Here is a 17841-nt window from a genome sequence, read left to right on the forward strand (position 1 = left end):
TTTATGTGTATGTGATATGTTTTCCCTTTTCATCTTCCATATACATACTGTAGAAGCATGTGAGCACAAGTAGACCACTGTTGAAAAGTTTGTTTTTATTTATTCAGCAAGAAAGCATTAAATTGATCAAACAAAATGTTGCAAAAATGTTCAATTACAAATAAATGCTGTTCTTTTTTTAACTATTCATCAAAGCATTCTGGAAAAAATACATGTCATGGTTTCCACAAAAATATTAATCAGCACAACTGTCTTCAACAATGATAATAATAATAATAAATATTTCTTGAGCACCAAATCAGTATATTAGAATGATTTCTGAAGGATCATGTGACAACGAAGAATTGTAATGATGCTGAAAATTCAGCTTTGCTATCACAGGAATAAATTACATTTTAAAATATAATCAAATAGAAAAGAGTTATTTGAATTGGAATAATATTTCACAATATTACTGTATTTTTAATCAAATTAAATGTTGCCATGGCGGTGAGCATAAAAGACAAGTGTCATGGCGATAAGGCCTTTTAAGATGTCAGTCCCACTGGATGAGAGAGAATAGGAGAGTCCACTGACATCAGTGACACTATACAGTACTAAGGAGTGAAGACTCTTGTGTGTAAGTGCTTGACAATCAGCACATTTAAATTTTTATAGACTCCCCAGTAACTAGACATTGAGAACCGATTGGCATGTAACTCCTCCTCTTTAGGATAAGCACTTTAGCCTGTCTTAGGGAGTCAAGCTGGCCTTTTGTCCTGGAGAAGATTATGAAAATGTTATCGTGCTTTAAAAGTATAATAACAGAGATGAGGATGGTACACATTTAAAAAGTGCTTATTAAAATGAATGACAGATGTCATGTGAATGGGGGTTTCTCTTTGCTTAAATAAAATAAAAAATAAAAAAAGTGAGTCAGGGAGAAAGTGGTTGCAGTAGGCTACCCCCTACAGACAATACTACCAAAATGCACATAATAACAACACCTCTGAAGAACGGAAGAACTCTATTACATAGCCTTGTCTTTAGATTTAACATTAGAAGACAGCAGACATTGCCTAGAATGACTCAAAAACAGTTTAGCATCATAATAACGTAGTGTATTAGCCCTGGGCTGTGCAAACTCGGCCTTGGAGGAGTCCTGCGGTCTGTCATGCAGGTTTAGCTCCAAAAACACACCTGACTGTGTAGGAATAGAAAATGGCAGTTTCTTTCCAATAAGACCAAAACAGAATGTGTGCTTTTTGAAGAAATTGTGAATTTTGCATGGCATGCTATGATGTCATTACCACCCTTCACAATAACGCCACATACTGCCACAGCAGATGGATAACTTATAACTTGAGCATTTTTAATCATTTAAAAATAATTAAGCTGTGATTTTCATCGAAGCATAATGGTACATAGTTACATAGTAACAGGTAGTGTAGAATTAAAATTCAATATTATTCTTGTAACTTAATGTCTTACACTTTCAGTCCGAGATCTTCAGTATTTTCTCCTCATAAGTGAAAATGACGTATTTTTCATCGAGCAGAAACTGGAAACAATTAATCCCAAAGGACTTTTCAAGTCAACACTGAAGAAAAGAAATGCAAAATCTTGTAGGCTATAAGCTTCATATTTCTTGCTGTTGAAAGCAAAAGTGAGGGATGAATCAGACTTATCTTTTGTTGTAACAAACATTGTGCCACAAATGCTGTCTATTGAGCTTAACTTGAAACATTCCTTCAATATAACCTGCATTCTTTAGTATCATTATCTGTCAAATTATTTTAAATTAAATCCAGACCTGAAATGCTTTGACAAAGAAATGGTTGGCGTAAAGGGAAATCAGATCACTCTCTTTGGCAATAAACATGTTTAATTGTTGTTGTTTTTTGTGTATTTTTTTAGTAAGTGCTTGGGCAGTACAGCAAAATCATTTTAAAATGCTAAAAGGGGCTATAATCTACTAGGTACAGTACATACATCAGCAAAACATTCTCTCAGGGATCCAACAAGAAGCACAAGACCAACACTGAGAGTTCAAAACAATAATAAAAAGATGGAAAACAATATATATATATATATATATATATATAATTAACTCTGTAATAACTAAAAGATTTAGTACAAGACAAAAGAGAACATTAAGCAGGTTAGATAGCAACAGTTTCACAATGCTGGATACTCGCACACTGTCATCTTGGCATAAAAAACCCTGAGTAACCTATGAGATCAAGTCACAAAATAAATTATTCGGTCAACTTTGGGATGTGATGATGTATCTCGAAAAATGGCGTTGAGGATGTGCTCACATAAAACATGTGACTTTCAGGAAGTGAAATCATCTGCAGTTCACTCAGAATTCAGTGACCATTGGCAGTGAACTTTCACCCTATCGTCTTTGACTACTATATATCTAAATTGAGCAATTCCAGCATAATGGATTTTATGTATTTTTAAGTAACTAAACAAAATGACACTACATCACTTTAGCATATAGGTATTTAAAATAGTTGAGTGCAGGGATTCATTTAAAAAAAAATATGATCTTCAAGTGAAAGATAAATATGTTAGACATCCATATTGTAAAGTAGCCGGATATGATCATTGATACATTAGTTGGTAGCTAGCTAGCAACTGTCCACACATTTCCATAAATAAATAAGTGCATAAACATGCTGTTTTGTAAATAAATAGATATGCTGTGTTAAAAAAAAGAAAACAAGGTTATGCCCATGACACAAAACATTTCAAAATTGAGTAAAGAATCTATTTTTTAAATACAAACAACCTTGACGAAAGTTACATGTGCACAGAAAGTTATAATATAATCCCATTTGTTTCAGTTCAGGCTTAAAATTTTACCTGTTTGAATGTGAAGACACAATTCTTGCAAGTTAAATAAAAAAGCAAGATTGTTTCAAACCTGTGCAAGTCAACTTTTTTTGGCTATGCAACTGCATGTCTGAAGTGATTATGTCTTTTTGTTTTAACGTTTACATGTACACACACACATACAACAGTTCTTTCTGAGAGCCTTTTCCAGCCATGCAATATTCCCCCAGTATCAGCAATGGAACAGTTTCACTGTTTTAAATACATTCTCGCCTAAAAAACTCTTACATTCCATGACACAATAATTAATAATAATTACATTCCATGACACAATAACCGTAGTATTTGAAAAATGGTGGTTTGCTCGTCCGCCATGACTCTGTGAAAAATGTTGCAAACGGAGTGATACAAATGGTGAAGTGGTTTGAGTGCTGATACTGGGGAAATATCACACGGCTGGAAAAGGCTCCCAGCAAATCAGATTCGAGAACCAGAACGAAATGTTGTATAAATATATATATTATTCTGAGGCTGCCTGTAATGTGGAATTGCCCAATCTATACTGTTTGTTGTATTATAGCATGTGAATTTTAAAGCAATCAAATTCTGCTGGATAAAAACAAACAAAAAAAACAACAAAAACTAATTTTCCAATGTACTGCATCATCATGTTTTGTTAGACGGTGTGCTCAGCAGAGACTGTATGCAGCACTACAGAGCTGATGGGGTTTGACAGTGGCAGGAGTGAGCGCTTCAAACTACTGTTGTTTGCACTCTGCAGGCTGAGGATCCAAGGGCTGAAAAAAAAAGAAAGACAGGGATGGAGAAGGAGAGATAATTTTTTATTCAATAACTTAATACTATATCTGCAACTTGATGCAGGAAGAGTGCAGGAGAAAAAGAAAGGGAGATATATCTTCATCACAGAAGAGTGGCTAATGAAAGCACATTTACACTGACACATCTCTCTAGGCATCTGTAGGATCAACAATGTGAATACAGTCATTAATTAAGATAAAAGTGTGAGGGAATCTAAAGTGAATCACCACTCTTTTGTACTGCAGATACATCACTATCACTAAATGGGAGAAAGCGTGTTTCACCACAGCCACAGATCCACCGAAAGAAAATGGTTGTTTGAAGCAGTTGTTTTGCATGAAGGGGTCATATTACAATGCATCAAATCTCCCTTCAAGTAAAAGAAAAAAGGTTGATTTATTAAGAAATAATTCCATAACCTCTCCTGTGCAAAGAGACCACTAATAAACTGCTAAAACTCTTCATTCTGAAATCCTTCCGTTTCTGTTTACACAGTATTAAATTGGCCCATCCAGTCATGGTGAAGTGACTGAAATGGTCAAGAAAACAGTTTGAGGGAAAAAATAAAATTTGACTAACATTATTAGTGGCCCTAGTGAAAAATAAATATACTAAAATGTATTTGAAATAAATTAATTTTATGCTAAGTATACTACAAATACATTTACATATTTATGTACTTAATATAAATACCCTACAATTGTACTTTTGGTATACTCAATTGATATACTTTTTTTTGCACTTAATGCACGTTAGTTATCCAGAAATAGTGCTGAGGTCCAACAATTGCAAGTATACTTAAGGTAGACTTAAATATATTGTATTTAAAGCCTGATCAGAGATCATACTATCCTTACTAATAGTTATATTAAACACATTTTAGGCTTAATATTAAGAAATGTGCATTGTGCAATACAGAAGTACTCCAAATAAAGTTTAATTTTAATATTTATATCAGTAAGTCTCAGGCGATATATCAGTAAATATATGGATTTGTAGTATAGTTAATATGAAATGTATGTATTTTAAATACAATTTGGTATAGTTTTTTTCACTAGGGGAGCATTGCTTTGGACTAGCTAATGTTTTTAAAAAAGTATATTATGCTCGCCAAGGCTGCATTTATTTGATCAAAAATACAGTAAAAACAGTAATATTGTGAAATACTCCAGTCTTCAGTGTCACATGATCAAAGTCCCTTTCAGGCAAGTCATTTCACTCGGCAGCCATCTCTGAAACGCCTCTCAGGCAGCTATTTCAGTCATGCACGTGCAGGTCCTATCTATTTGAATGGGGAAACATCAAATTCTCCAAAGCTTTTCACCAAGCTTACAATTCAATTTCATATTTGAAATCACCAAAGAAATCTGACAACAACTGTCTCATAAATTTTGTTTCTAAACGCTCAAATCATGACAAAAAACAGCATTTTTCAGGTTGGACCAGCCAATGCGCATATCCAGGAACCGGAGCTTCTAAAGGCAGCTGCAGTGATGCAATGTCTTTACCAATTGGCTCTTTCATTTAGAAGGCGGGAATTATTCAGCCATATTGCGTGTTGCACTTTCTCCCATTCATAGTAATACGAGAGCACCAGCTTTCTATATCTAAATTCTTTGACATGATCCTTCAGAAATAATTCTAATATACTGATTTGGTGCTTAAGAAAAACAATACTTAATCCTAACCCTTTGAACAGTAGTGAATGATATTATCCCTTTAAAATAAGACATAAAAGAAGAAACCCCAATACTGAAACACTCCAGGATCAGGGTCTAAAATGAGTGCTTTTTGCTTGAATAAATGGATGTTATAGCAATAGTAAGTTAAAGCAAAATATTATGTATTCAAAAAAGAATGCCACATATCTGAGCTGGAAAAGTTCTTGACCAACTAAAAACCATCAATAATTATTCAGCAAGATTAAAAAGGCTACAGGGTATACATAGACAGGGTTCCCACTCTTTTCTTGAAATGATTTTCCAGGACTTTTCCAGGACATTTTCAAGACTTTTTCAGCTGCTACAGTGCGAATCAAGTTATCACAACTAAGGCTGGGCGATATACCGATATTATCATATCGAGATATATTTTGAAACAAATGTGATATTGTACCTATACCGTTATTTCTGTATTATAGTTGTGCAAAGATTGTTGTCTTTCACAATGCCACCTGCTTTCCTCTACTTGCAATGCCACACTACTAAAACAGAAGTTATTCTCTACTTTAGTTCATACACTGCTATTTTACTTGCTGATATCAGTTTAAAAGTCCAAACTCTCACAGTCAAGCTGTATTCGCAATCAGTCACTAACGTTAGAAAATATTAACTATTATCGGAATTCTAAATTAATTGCATCTGCCCGCACCAAGGCACATTACGCATCTGGTATACATAATGGCATAAACTGATGAGTTATGTGTTTTTGACTCTAAATTATTTTGATTTATCAAATCTTTGTAACCGTTTTTGTCAATTATATTGCTGAAATGGATAGACCTTTTGTAAAGCTAAATGTGTTTAAATGCAAAATCCACTTAGCCTACTGGTGTAAACTTTAATTTAATGATGTAAATAGACTTCTGTCCCTCACATTAAGCTATGGAATGGCTTCAGATGACTTTGTGAAATTATAATAAGACCCTCTCAGTCTCAGACCCAAGTCACCCAAACTGAAGTGAAAAAAGCGTGAGGCGCCGAAAAGCGCGCTGTTTGCATCCCTGCGTTTTATTCTCCCACAATCCGCACACACAGAGTGAGTGCATTACCGGCCGCGCCCGCACTCGGCCATCAAATCTAGTGCCGCGCCGCACTCTATTGCGTTGGGAGTGCGTACGTCTCTAGATCAAGGGCCCGGCCCGAGGATAGTGTCGGGAAATATCGGCCCGCGGGTCGGGTCAAGTTCGGGCTCGGGCAGAGAATCTAAGCTCTAGTTCACGCTAAGAAACCGAGAGTTGTCATCCAGTCTCTTTGGTAGAGAGAGACGAGGAAAACACACAAGCATGCAAATGGAAATTATTGCGACCGGAAAGATTATCGAGCTAATTTTTTTATCGTGCGATTAATTGACTATCGCGACAGGCCTACACACACACACAGTTTACCTTTTTAAGCCCAACTGCAGCGAATGGGGAACATTCAGGCAGAGGGCAGGAGGAGAGGGACGGGAATGTTACGTTGTAGGTTCGGTAGACTCGTTATTCTCCGCTTTTCTACAATGATTAGCTGAAAGTGCTTCACCACGCTGCTGCATCGTGTTGTCACATGTCCGTAGTTTACAGGGGCAAGTCCTACATACTGAGATGTCAAATCGCGTACTTGCTACGCAAAATGCGTACATATTGGCAGGTTTGTGTCACGTGGGGCGCTGTGCTGGCTACATGCAGAAATGAAAGCAGACAAGCGCTTCAGCCCAATATTACCCTTTGAAGGCAGCTGAAAACAGACATTCATGCGTAAAATGTTTAACCCGTTTGCGTTCATCCACAAGGAGGGAAAATTATTTTCCAGGACAACACAAAAGTTTCCAGGACATTTTACTTTTTTTCCCATTTTCCATGTGTTTTCCAGGACTGGAAAATTGGTCTTTCATTTTCCAGGTTTTCCAGGACGCGTGGGAACCCTGATAGAACAAAATGGATGGAAGGACATTGCCCCAAATTCTCTAATACAGCAGTCGTGATTCTGTGCTCTTCTCTGTTCTTTTACAGTCATGTACTGAGATTTTGGGCAAGGCCTCAATAATATGATATGAAATGAAAGGTTCAATATAATGTTACAGGGTTGCTGTGGGCATGGGATAGCAGACGTAAGAAGAGGGATGAGGCCGAGGGGATGTGGAGTCAAAGGTTAGAATGGACTCATGACATTTCTGTCTTACCTAGAAATGTATGAGGTGAGAATGACTTACGCCTGTCACTAGGGCAGAACAGGAGGAAGAAAACAACCACAATCAGCACTAATCATCAAACATGCAAATACACCACAAACATTCAACCAAAGAAAAAACAGAACAGAAAATTAAGTTACAGTGAGTGAGGACTGCTAAACAAAGAGACAATGCAGTAATTCCTTTTCAAATTCAACTCATTTAGATCAAGTTATAATCTAAATCCAAACTGACCTTGGAATCTCCCTCCTCTTCGTCGTCCTCATCCTCCTCATCTTTGTCCTATTTCACACAAAACACACTTACCCTACACAATTGCAACTTAATATCAAATAAAACGTCACTTATTACATTGTGAGGTTTTATAAAACACTGATTGCTCCTTTTATCTTTAATACTATGTATATGGTGAACTCACCTCCTCTTCATCCTCATCCAGTTCCTCCTCCTCAAACTGACAAACAAATAAATGAATGTATATTACAAATGAATGCCCACTGGAACTATTCTGTGGAACCATAGACATCATAAGACAAGAAACAGTTGTTTGAAAATACGTACACTTTCGTCATCCTCCAGAGCTTCTCCTGTGAAGTACAAAACTGCTCTTGGAATGATTCTTTCCCTGAAGAAATGACCAATTTCAAAATCTGTGGCTAAGGTGAACTCTGAATCCTCATCCTGTTGAACACAAAGGAATTATATCAACTTCTCTGATCATTTGAAGATGAAAATTAACATCTGATTATTTCTAGATCTCTGAAATGATTCTCTAAACTTTCAAAGTAAACTAATCACTCGTGACTATCAGAAGGCAGGCAAAATCCTATTTTATTTTATTGTCTCATACAAACTAAATGCCTAGATAAAACAGGATGAGCTAAAACCAAAAAGGATAAAGTAACAAAATACTTACCAACTCTTTATCTGGTGAAACTAAAACAGAAAAAAATATTGATGACTTCATGTGATAGCAAAAAGTAAACCTAAAGTACATTAAACATCTGAATGGCAGAATACAAATTTTCATCTGATAATTACTTAATACAAAACTCTGGCTCATTGGTACAAATGTGTACGATCTAAATTTAAGAGGGCTTAAATACAATAGGTTGTAAACAACACTATAGCTGTAAATAATGTTATTTCAAAATAAAGTATTTTTGATAAAAATGGGATATAACAAGGAACCTAAAGAAACAGTGACACCTAAACTAAACTTAGTTAAAGAACCATATTGAGACTTATCATGACATCACACAATGTCGATCATATTCACTTCCTCTGCCTTTAGGCGGTGTGTCCATCAAAGTGTTTTTTAATTCAGCCAAGAGGTCACACAGTGACGTATCAATCTTTTACTGGTCACACGTCATCACGTGATACGAATTTGTAGGTCAGGAATTCACCAAACTTTGAACTTTGGAACGAAGCGAAATGCTAAACTTTTTCGCATGATTTTGAGTTTCCGGTCTGACGCATTGAATGGAAGTCAATTGAAAGAAAAGTGCAGTGTGACCACCCCTTAGCGAGGCGCGGAATGCTAAGTGTTTTTTACCAGTCGCCAAGAGTTGAAGAATGTTCAACTTTGGGTAAAATGCAGCGCTCATCACAGTCACATTTTACCCAGCCATCCAATCACAGTGAAGGAGGGGCGGGACAAATACAACACCGACCAACCGCCACATTCTGCATGTACAACAACAAGCATAGTAATGGAACAAAATTTAAAACAAGAGCAAATACTTTGTTGTTTCTATATAAAAATGTCGATACAATGTACAGAAATACACTATCTGTGAAATGAGATACTAGTAACGCTTCCGCGGATATTCCATATGATAGCAAGCAAAGCATCTCACTCTCAACTGAGAAAAAAACACTGTGCTGCCAAAACGCTGTCAAGCGCCCACAGGTAGGCGTTTTCAGCAACTGATTTTTATTCAGTGCTGTGACATTTTTCTAAGTGAAACGGAATATTGAATAGAGGGCGGGATTTATTCAGCGCACCTCCTCTCCATCTCTTGCTCATAGCAGACAAACGGTTGGAGGGGAGTGGTTAAGCGTTTTCAACCCAAGCTGTCAAACTGACATCACTGGAAAAAGGAACGCCATTCCAGACTGGAAGTAACTTTTCAGATTTTAATTAAAGATTACTATGACAAAAAAAAATGTCTGTGTATTAACTTGCATGGTTTAATTGTACACTATAAGACCAGTAATGTGTGCTAGCAAAGTAAATAGGGTCAATTTTGATTTCATGAGGACTTTAACTCCTCACTTCCACACAAGCGCAAAGGTGCGCATTGAAAAATGACATCATAGCAGTGTGAGTCTATGGGTCTTGCACGTTGAGTGCGCAAGAGTCGAGACCCCATTCCGCAAAGAAGCTTGATGTGAAGTTCAAACTCCATCTGGTGCTTTTTTTAATTAAAGATGGGAAAACATTCAATACGTCAGCATACGGTATAATGAAAATTAGTGTAGTGATGGAGACATTGATCTGAGGCAGATCTCTCTCTGGCCCTGATAACACCTGATAATAAGATGCGTTTTGGTTGATCGAATCACAAGTGGACCAAGCCAAATACAGGTGTAAACTGGATCTAAAACGTTTTGAGCTTGTCTACTTTCGAAAACTTCCAGAGGTAGTTGAAAATGCATTCAACCGGATTGCTTTCGTAGTGTAAACGCTCATGTGGTCGAAATAGTTCAAACAACCACAAAAGACCGCCTTCTCTATGCCTACTGGGCTAATGAGTACATTATGGGAAGAGCGCTAGCCAGACAGGAATTAAACTTCGGTTGGAGACCGAAGTTTGATTTGAAAATGAAAAACTGACCAAGAACAATGTTCTCTCACTATTCCTAAATTCTAACAAGCACTAACGCCATTCAGTGTGGTCTTGCGGCTGTCAGAGAAGAAACGAAAAGTGATCTCTGGAATCATAATCACACACTATGATCGTTCGTTGGCCACAGGAGAACTGGCCCCCGACCGAGCCTAGTTTCTCCCAAGGATTTTTTTCTCCATTCTGTCACCTGATGGAGTTTGGGTTCCTTGTCACGGTCACCTCTGGCTGGCTTAGTTGAGGGACACTTAATATTAAACAATATTACTGATCTGACTGCACTGACACTATTGATGAGAACTGAAATGAGATGCACATTGTCTTCACTGTTTTCTGCAGAGCTGCTTTATAGCTGAATTGAACTAATTTAAAAATTGATGATTTGAACGTAATCAACACTGAACTGACTTTAGCAGAACAATGAGACTCTTTTTCTTTTTAGAGCTACTGTATAGTCGAAATGAACTCAGTTTGCATCATTGAATTATTATTTTCTGTTTGTCCCTGTAAAGCTGCTTGAAACAATCTGTGAAATTGAAAAATTGAATAAAGCACTATAAAAATAATAAAGATGACTTGGCATAAAAAAAAAGCAATCACCTAATTATATAAATGTGACCAATTACATTTGCATTAAGCGTTCTAAGTTAATTTTTTTTATTAAATTCTTACATTTACAAAATGAGTACAATAGCAGAAATAGGCCTTTTTAAAGAAAGTAAAGATCCATGTTTAATAAAAATTATGAATGAAAATAGAAAAAAAGTTAAAATTGTTTTTCTATTTAGTTTTATACATGTATCATATCCATATATTTTGCTCCAATGTCACAAGTAATAATCTCAAGGTTTATTGGGTTTAACATGATTTTTTGGTAATGTGGGTTTGGTGAAGTGTACTAAAAACAAACATTTTTACATGTGCCTTCCGAACTGACCCACCACCTAATCAGTTTGTATGTAAAGAAAATAAATTAATTCAGTAACTCAACGTGAGATGCCATGCTTTTAATATTGTTCCAGCATACTACTTCTTACCGCTGCTTTCTGATGGTTTAAAGCACAATTAATCTGAGTTCCCCCCTGTCGTTTCAAATAATAGTTAAGTATAAACGCGTATTAACACACACAGTCAGCAGAGGCTCGCCAGGCGAAAGTATAACAATATGTTTCTGCAGTACACCTTACACAGTACACATTAATGATTTCCCAAAGTATTCAACCTACCAGTCTCATTTTCCTGTTATTAGCATTCATAAAAGTTCTGTTATATTGTGTACCTTTAATAGGGTTGAAAAAGTTGAAAAAAGAGTCATTGGGCACTTGTTTGGTGATGACCCTCGCTGTCCCTCTGCCTTTGTGCTTCTGCTTCTTCTTGATTGTTTTAACAGTCACATCTTTGCCTTTGTGCCAATCAATTTCACACCTGCCAACAGGAGAGATGAATAATGAAAAAGTGTGAAAGTCTGTTGACGATCTGAGCCGATCTAACTGATTAACTGCTCACCCCTCACAGTCCATGATTTCTGGTCCCTCGAACAAAAAAGTATCATCTGCATCTGGCTCCGATTTCATTTTGTATACTTTTGTGAGGACTGTGTTGGTAAAGTATTCATTGGGTTCAAAATGGAACTCTAATGTGAAGCTCTGTAAAATACAGAATAAATAATAATAAAACATTTAAAATTATCTGATTTGCCCAGCAGTTAGCAATATGACAATATTTTATAATATGATCACACACGCGCACACACGCGTTCAGAGGGTTTGATCTAAAATAATCATGAGCCTTTAAATTATTGTCTTTACCATAGGCTGATCAGGACCAGAAAATATCACTTTAATATCTTGAAGATGTTTAAGTATTGGTTCATCATGCTCCTGTTGAGAAAAAGCACAAGTTTCTTTTAATTTCAAATATGTTGGGGAAAAAATCTGGTGTTTGAATATTACCATGTCTTTTTCATGATGAAACTGTATTCATAATTATTTTAATAAATATGTAGTATCCACATTCATAATATGAAGTTGCATATCATCTGTACAATGTTACAGAGCGAAAGCAAACATTAAATAATCATTAATAAGAATAGAATAGAGACTTCAGAGGAAAATGTTTCTGCTGTTGGTTCACCTGCAGCATATCGCTCAACATGTCCACACTCCGGAATATGGTGAGCCAGAACTCTGGAATTCCCTTGGGCTTTTCCTCATTAGCATCTTCTGTCTTTTCCCCTATAGCAGCTTTCTTCTTCAGATCTTCCTGAAAAAGAAAAGTTTGCATTGGATTACTGCTCTTTTTTTTGTCAGCATCAGATCTGATTTCAATGTGAGTGGTCAGATAATACTCACTGCTAATGCTGCTTCATCCTCATGGTCACTCTGCCATTCACACTCCTCATCAGTGGGTTCCACTTCTCCAGACACAAATTTTCTTCTCTAGAAATATAGAAAAGCTCACTTGAGAGAGAATATCATACCATTACCATGCAGACATATTAAAAGGAATGTTCGCATTCAGCTCAAAAGATTTTCTGTGCTTTAGAGCCATTCTGAAACCTTCAGGACACCGAGGAAGAATGTTCTACTAAAGCAGGACAACAATCAGAGATATTTATTCAATAATTGTTTTTCTGTCGTACACAAAAAAAAATATTAGAATACATAATGTATTACAAATTAAAGAATAATACATATTAAATATACACATATGTACGATGTGTGTGTATATAATTTATAAATACAGTTATGTAAAAAAAAAAAAAAAAAAGAAATAACACCCTTTTGAATTCTATGGTTTTATGTAACGGCATAATAAAAAAACATTTAGTCTTTAGCAGGTCTTAAAATTATGTAAATACAACCTCAGATGAATACAACACACGGTATATTACACCGTAACATTATTTATTTAACAAATATAAAGCCAAAATAGAGAAGCCATGCGTGACAAACTAAGTGCATCTTATGATTAAATTACTTGTAGAGCCACCTTTAGCAGCAATAACTTGAAGTAATCATTTTCTATATGTCTTTATCAGTCTCTCATATCATTCTGGAGGAATTTTGGCCCACTATTCATTTCTTTGAGGTTTGTGGGCATTTGTTTATGCACAGCTCTCTTAAGGTCATGTCACAGCATTTCAATCGGGTTAAGGTCTGGACATTGCCTGAGCCAGTGCAAGACCGGGACTCTTTTCTTTTTCAACCATTCTGTTGTAGATTTGCTGGTGTGCTTGTCGATCATTGTCCTGTTGCATGGCCCAATTTCAGCCTAGCTTTGGCTGTCGGACAGATGGCCTCACATTTGACTCAAGAATACTTTGGTATACAAAGGAGTTCATGGTCGACTTAATGAAGTGGCCTGTGCAGAATGGCCAAACATCTCCACTTTGGTCTCGTCGGTCCAAAGGACAATGTTCCAGAAGTCTTGTGGTTTGTTCAGATAAAACTTTGCAAACATAAGCCATGCTGCCATGTTCTTTTTTATAAAGCAGCTTTCTCCTGGCAACCCTTCCAAACATGCCATACCTATTCAGTCTTTTTCTTTAACGGTCATGAACTTTAACATTTAACATGTTAACTGAGGCCTGTAGAGTCTGAGGTTTAGTTCTTGAATGTTTTGCGATTTCTCTGAGCATTGCACAGTCTGACCTTGGGGTGAATTTGCTGGGATGCCCACTCCTGGGAAGATTGGCAACTGTCATGAATGTTTTCCACTTGTGAATAATCTTCCTCACTGTAGAATAATGAACTTGAACATTTTGGGAAATGGCCTCGTAACACTTCGTAGATTGATGGGCAATTGCTTCTCTAAGATCATTGCTAATATCTTTCCTATTTGACATTGTGTTAACACACACCTGAATGGTTCAGATCAGCAAACCGCCAAAACTTCTGCTTTTATAGAGTTGGTCACGCTTGCCGATGATCAATTAATCAAAGGGATTTAATTAGCAGTGCCTGACTGTTACTTACCCTCTTAATTTCTATGGAAGCAGTAAGGGGGTATTTAGTTTGTCACCCATAGCTTCTCCATTTTGGCCTAGTTTTTGTTAAATAAACAATGACACGGTATAAAATTGTCATTGTTTTAGTTCATCTGAGTCTGTATTTACCTGATTTTAAGACCTGCCAAGGATCAATTTTTAATTATGTTCTGATACATAAAACCATAAAATTCAAAAGGTTGTACTCTCTTTTTCACATGACTGAGATATATGGTATGTATATTCACTATCATTCTCTTATGATCAACAAGGCAGCCCTAATTTGATAAAAATACAGTAAAAACATTATTATTGTGAAATTGTGAAGTGCACACACACACACACACACACACTCACTTTGTCAAATAACGGCTGATAAAGACTGCTATACTTTCTCTCCAGCTCATGCACCTCCTTGTAAAACTTTGCTTCGATGTGTGTGCTGTTAACCTGAAGATTCTTTAAGGCATTGACTCTCCTTTTCACAGACTTTGGTAAGCTGGACAGAAGTTGATAGAGGAAGAGAAGACAGATATTATGTGAGCAGATGGGTGTCCGATAATGCACAGCTGGACTGGTGCATTTCCCTGCTCTCTAGGGTCAACAGATTGGTTTGAAGTAAGAGCATCAGATACAAGATCCCTGTTCAAATCACATCTTGAGAACTCAAGTCATGCGCTTCATGTACACAGCAAAGATAAGGTTTGTGCTGCCGTTGCTGAATCTGTTTTAGTCTAAGTTGACTCGACTGCTTGACCCAACAGCACCCTTTCCACAAGCCTTATGTTTGGTCTTGCAGTGTTCACGCACAAATTAATTATTGCTGTTTTGTGCAAATACTGTTGTCTGTGTCATCGTTTTCATGACCACTACACCTACAGCCAAATTCAGGAAGTGAAATAAGCATTCATGGGTGTGAGACCTCTCTCTGGGCATCATCAATCAAAAACAATATACATGTATACACACACCATTAGGATTGACTTCTGTGTGATAACTATACAAGCAGAGACAGATTTTAGGTTGCAGACAGATGGCCTGACTAGAGTTTTCCCCCTTAGACAGGCGGTTATATTACACTAGCAGGGTTATCACTCTATGTAACATTAGAAACAATGAAAATGCTATGTGCAGTTTTAAAATTCCATGCAGGAAATATGAGACGCATCCAGTCGGGGAAATAGTTTTCTTCAGATAGGAAACAATAAAAACATGATGCCATGACAAGGAATAAAGTCCTGTTAGTCTCTCTTTGGTTCCAAGTTATTAGTTTGGTTTGTATGAAACAGCCTTAGTATTTCACCTTCTGTGTCTTGCTTACCTGTCCATGATGGAAGCACTATGTGAGACACTGTCTATTTTGTCCTGAAGAGCTGCCAATGCCTGTGGGTTCTGCATCGCCTGGTCGCTCACCTTACCTGAAAATAACATGCCATCACCAGCATTAAAAATGAATGCACTAAATCATAATTCATCAGTCAAATGTCTCAAAGTCAAAGCATGTTAATACGGCACAGTCTTTTCCAGAAACAAATATCCACTTTAAAGGAAGAATTAAATCATGTTCAGCACAGTGAAACACACCACTACTGTTTATTTTATTTTTAGACTTTAATATTGCTCTCAGTAGGTTAGTGAGACTTCTTAAGAGATCCTACAAAATCTTTTCCATTAAATCATTGGCAACAGCGATGTGCAGAAGCTTCATGAAACTTTTACACTGAAACATTATACTGGCTTTTGTCAGAGCAGCACCACGAATCAGTAACACACATTAAAAACATTTTCTCTGCCAGCTCATAAATGTATAAGTATTTAAAAAAAAAAAAAAACTAAACAGAATATACAAGGTAAATCTTATCTAAAAAAATGTTGTGAGCTTGACAATAATCAAAGACAATCCAGGAATCCCTAGTTCCTTTACCTTTGGCTTCCTTGTCAGCATCCATCTTGCTACCACAGGTCAAATATTCTACGAAAAACACAAAACGTACAACCTCAGCTTGTCTAAAAGTACATTTTTGGCTATTAGTTAAGACGAAAGTACATATTTTGATTAACTAGACTTTTAACTAATATATATATATATATATAATATATATATATAAATATATAAAAGTATTAAAAACAGCTGATGCTGGGAAATGCACAACCAAAACATCAGTGTAATTAACCTCAATACAGAGTCAGAAGTTAATTATTTTTTAACCATGACAACCAATGCAGTATCCATTTATGTCAAATAGTTCAGTGCTTTCATCATGGACAGTGACTCGAATGTATTATTATTTAAAAAAAAAAATGAAAACCTCAAGCTACACATTATTCAACCCCAAATTTGCCATGGTAATTCCATAGTTACTGTTGTATCATTATTATATGATAAAGTTATTTTAACTCAAATAAAACAGATAACTTGGTATTAGAAGCCAATTATTATTATTTTATTATGACTACTATTAAAAATAATAACCTACTCTTGATAACAATTATAAAAATTATTATAATTAACTAAAGATTTTAGAAACGTCTTAGCTTGAAAAATAACATTAATTCTTCATTAATTAATTATCTTTATAATTGTATTAATTTGGTGGAAACTTTGCGTAGCATAGAATATGCTGGCAAGAGAAAACAAAATATTCCTTGTTCCAAAGAAACGTTTAAATTGCTTATGTTAGCATGCCATTGTATCAAAACTGCAAAAATCCAAAATCAACATCTCAAAGTAAACGTACAAGCAGATGTGTCATGTTGACGCCCATCACACACTCACGCTAGCAGCTAACACGCTAAACTAGCCATATCCAGACCATAACAAATCAGATCAGATCTCATAATCTCCACAACCACAGAATTGAATGAAGGGGGTCATAACAGTGGCAGAGGGCGGACACTGGACGATCTCCAAAAGAAACCTGTAGACGGGTCACGGCTGAAGTGTAAATATCACAGGTTAGCAGGCTAACAGACCCTCACAAAAACACATTCCGGGGCTGAGCTTTGACTAACGTTATCTCTGCCGCGTTTAACAGGTTACAGGATCATTGTTTGCTAACTGACTTATATTGAAACTGTAACAATTCATAATAGTCGCTCGTAACTTTATCAAAACAAAGATGGCATGCAGTGAGAGCACAAGCAGCACATTAATATAAGACATTTAGAACCACGAAAATATCACCCGTTCTGCTTTACATAAACTGGACATGCATAACATATCATGTATTTTAAAGTAAAATGCCTAATTTTGTTGAAACATTCATTTGTTTTAGGGAGATTGCTGTTCTTACCCGAATCAGCGGGTGTTGTTCTGCTGATGAACTCGGCAGTAAAGCTGAAGCGCATTGGTTGGCCAGTAGTACTCCGCTTCAGCGACAGTGATGTTGGACCATAGTCTTCAACCGGTTCTTTGAAATGTATTGTTCGATTGAACCGATTCGCTGAAATAAGTCGGATTTCGTTTCG

The 17841-nt window shown here is 36.3% G+C and overlaps 1 protein-coding gene across 2 annotated transcripts; it reads right to left on the minus strand.

Moving 5' to 3' along the window:
- Positions 1 to 2744: 2744 nt before the first annotated feature.
- Positions 2745 to 17768, minus strand: nap1l4b (nucleosome assembly protein 1-like 4b). Of its 2 annotated transcripts, XM_077228678.1 has the most exons (15): positions 17667 to 17768; positions 16298 to 16345; positions 15695 to 15791; positions 14731 to 14872; positions 12737 to 12823; positions 12519 to 12647; positions 12194 to 12265; positions 11892 to 12031; positions 11665 to 11810; positions 8450 to 8469; positions 8095 to 8214; positions 7952 to 7987; positions 7768 to 7815; positions 7525 to 7562; positions 3482 to 3620 (listed from the first exon to the last, which is right to left on the minus strand). In XM_077228678.1, the coding sequence occupies exons 1-14, from the start codon at positions 17719 to 17721 to the stop codon at positions 7560 to 7562; spliced, it is 1143 nt and encodes a 380-aa protein (XP_077084793.1). In that variant the 5' UTR covers positions 17722 to 17768; the 3' UTR covers positions 3482 to 3620; positions 7525 to 7559. The 2 variants fall into 2 exon arrangements, with proteins under 2 accessions (XP_077084792.1, XP_077084793.1); XM_077228677.1 differs by lacking the exon at positions 7525 to 7562 and having other exon boundaries at positions 2745 to 3620.
- Between the last annotated feature and the right edge of the window lie 73 nt (positions 17769 to 17841).

Source organism: Siphateles boraxobius, unplaced genomic scaffold (assembly GCF_051911475.1).
Source record: "Siphateles boraxobius isolate OS27281-9 unplaced genomic scaffold, OSU_SipBor_1 130, whole genome shotgun sequence".
Classification (NCBI taxonomy): domain Eukaryota; kingdom Metazoa; phylum Chordata; class Actinopteri; order Cypriniformes; family Leuciscidae; genus Siphateles; species Siphateles boraxobius.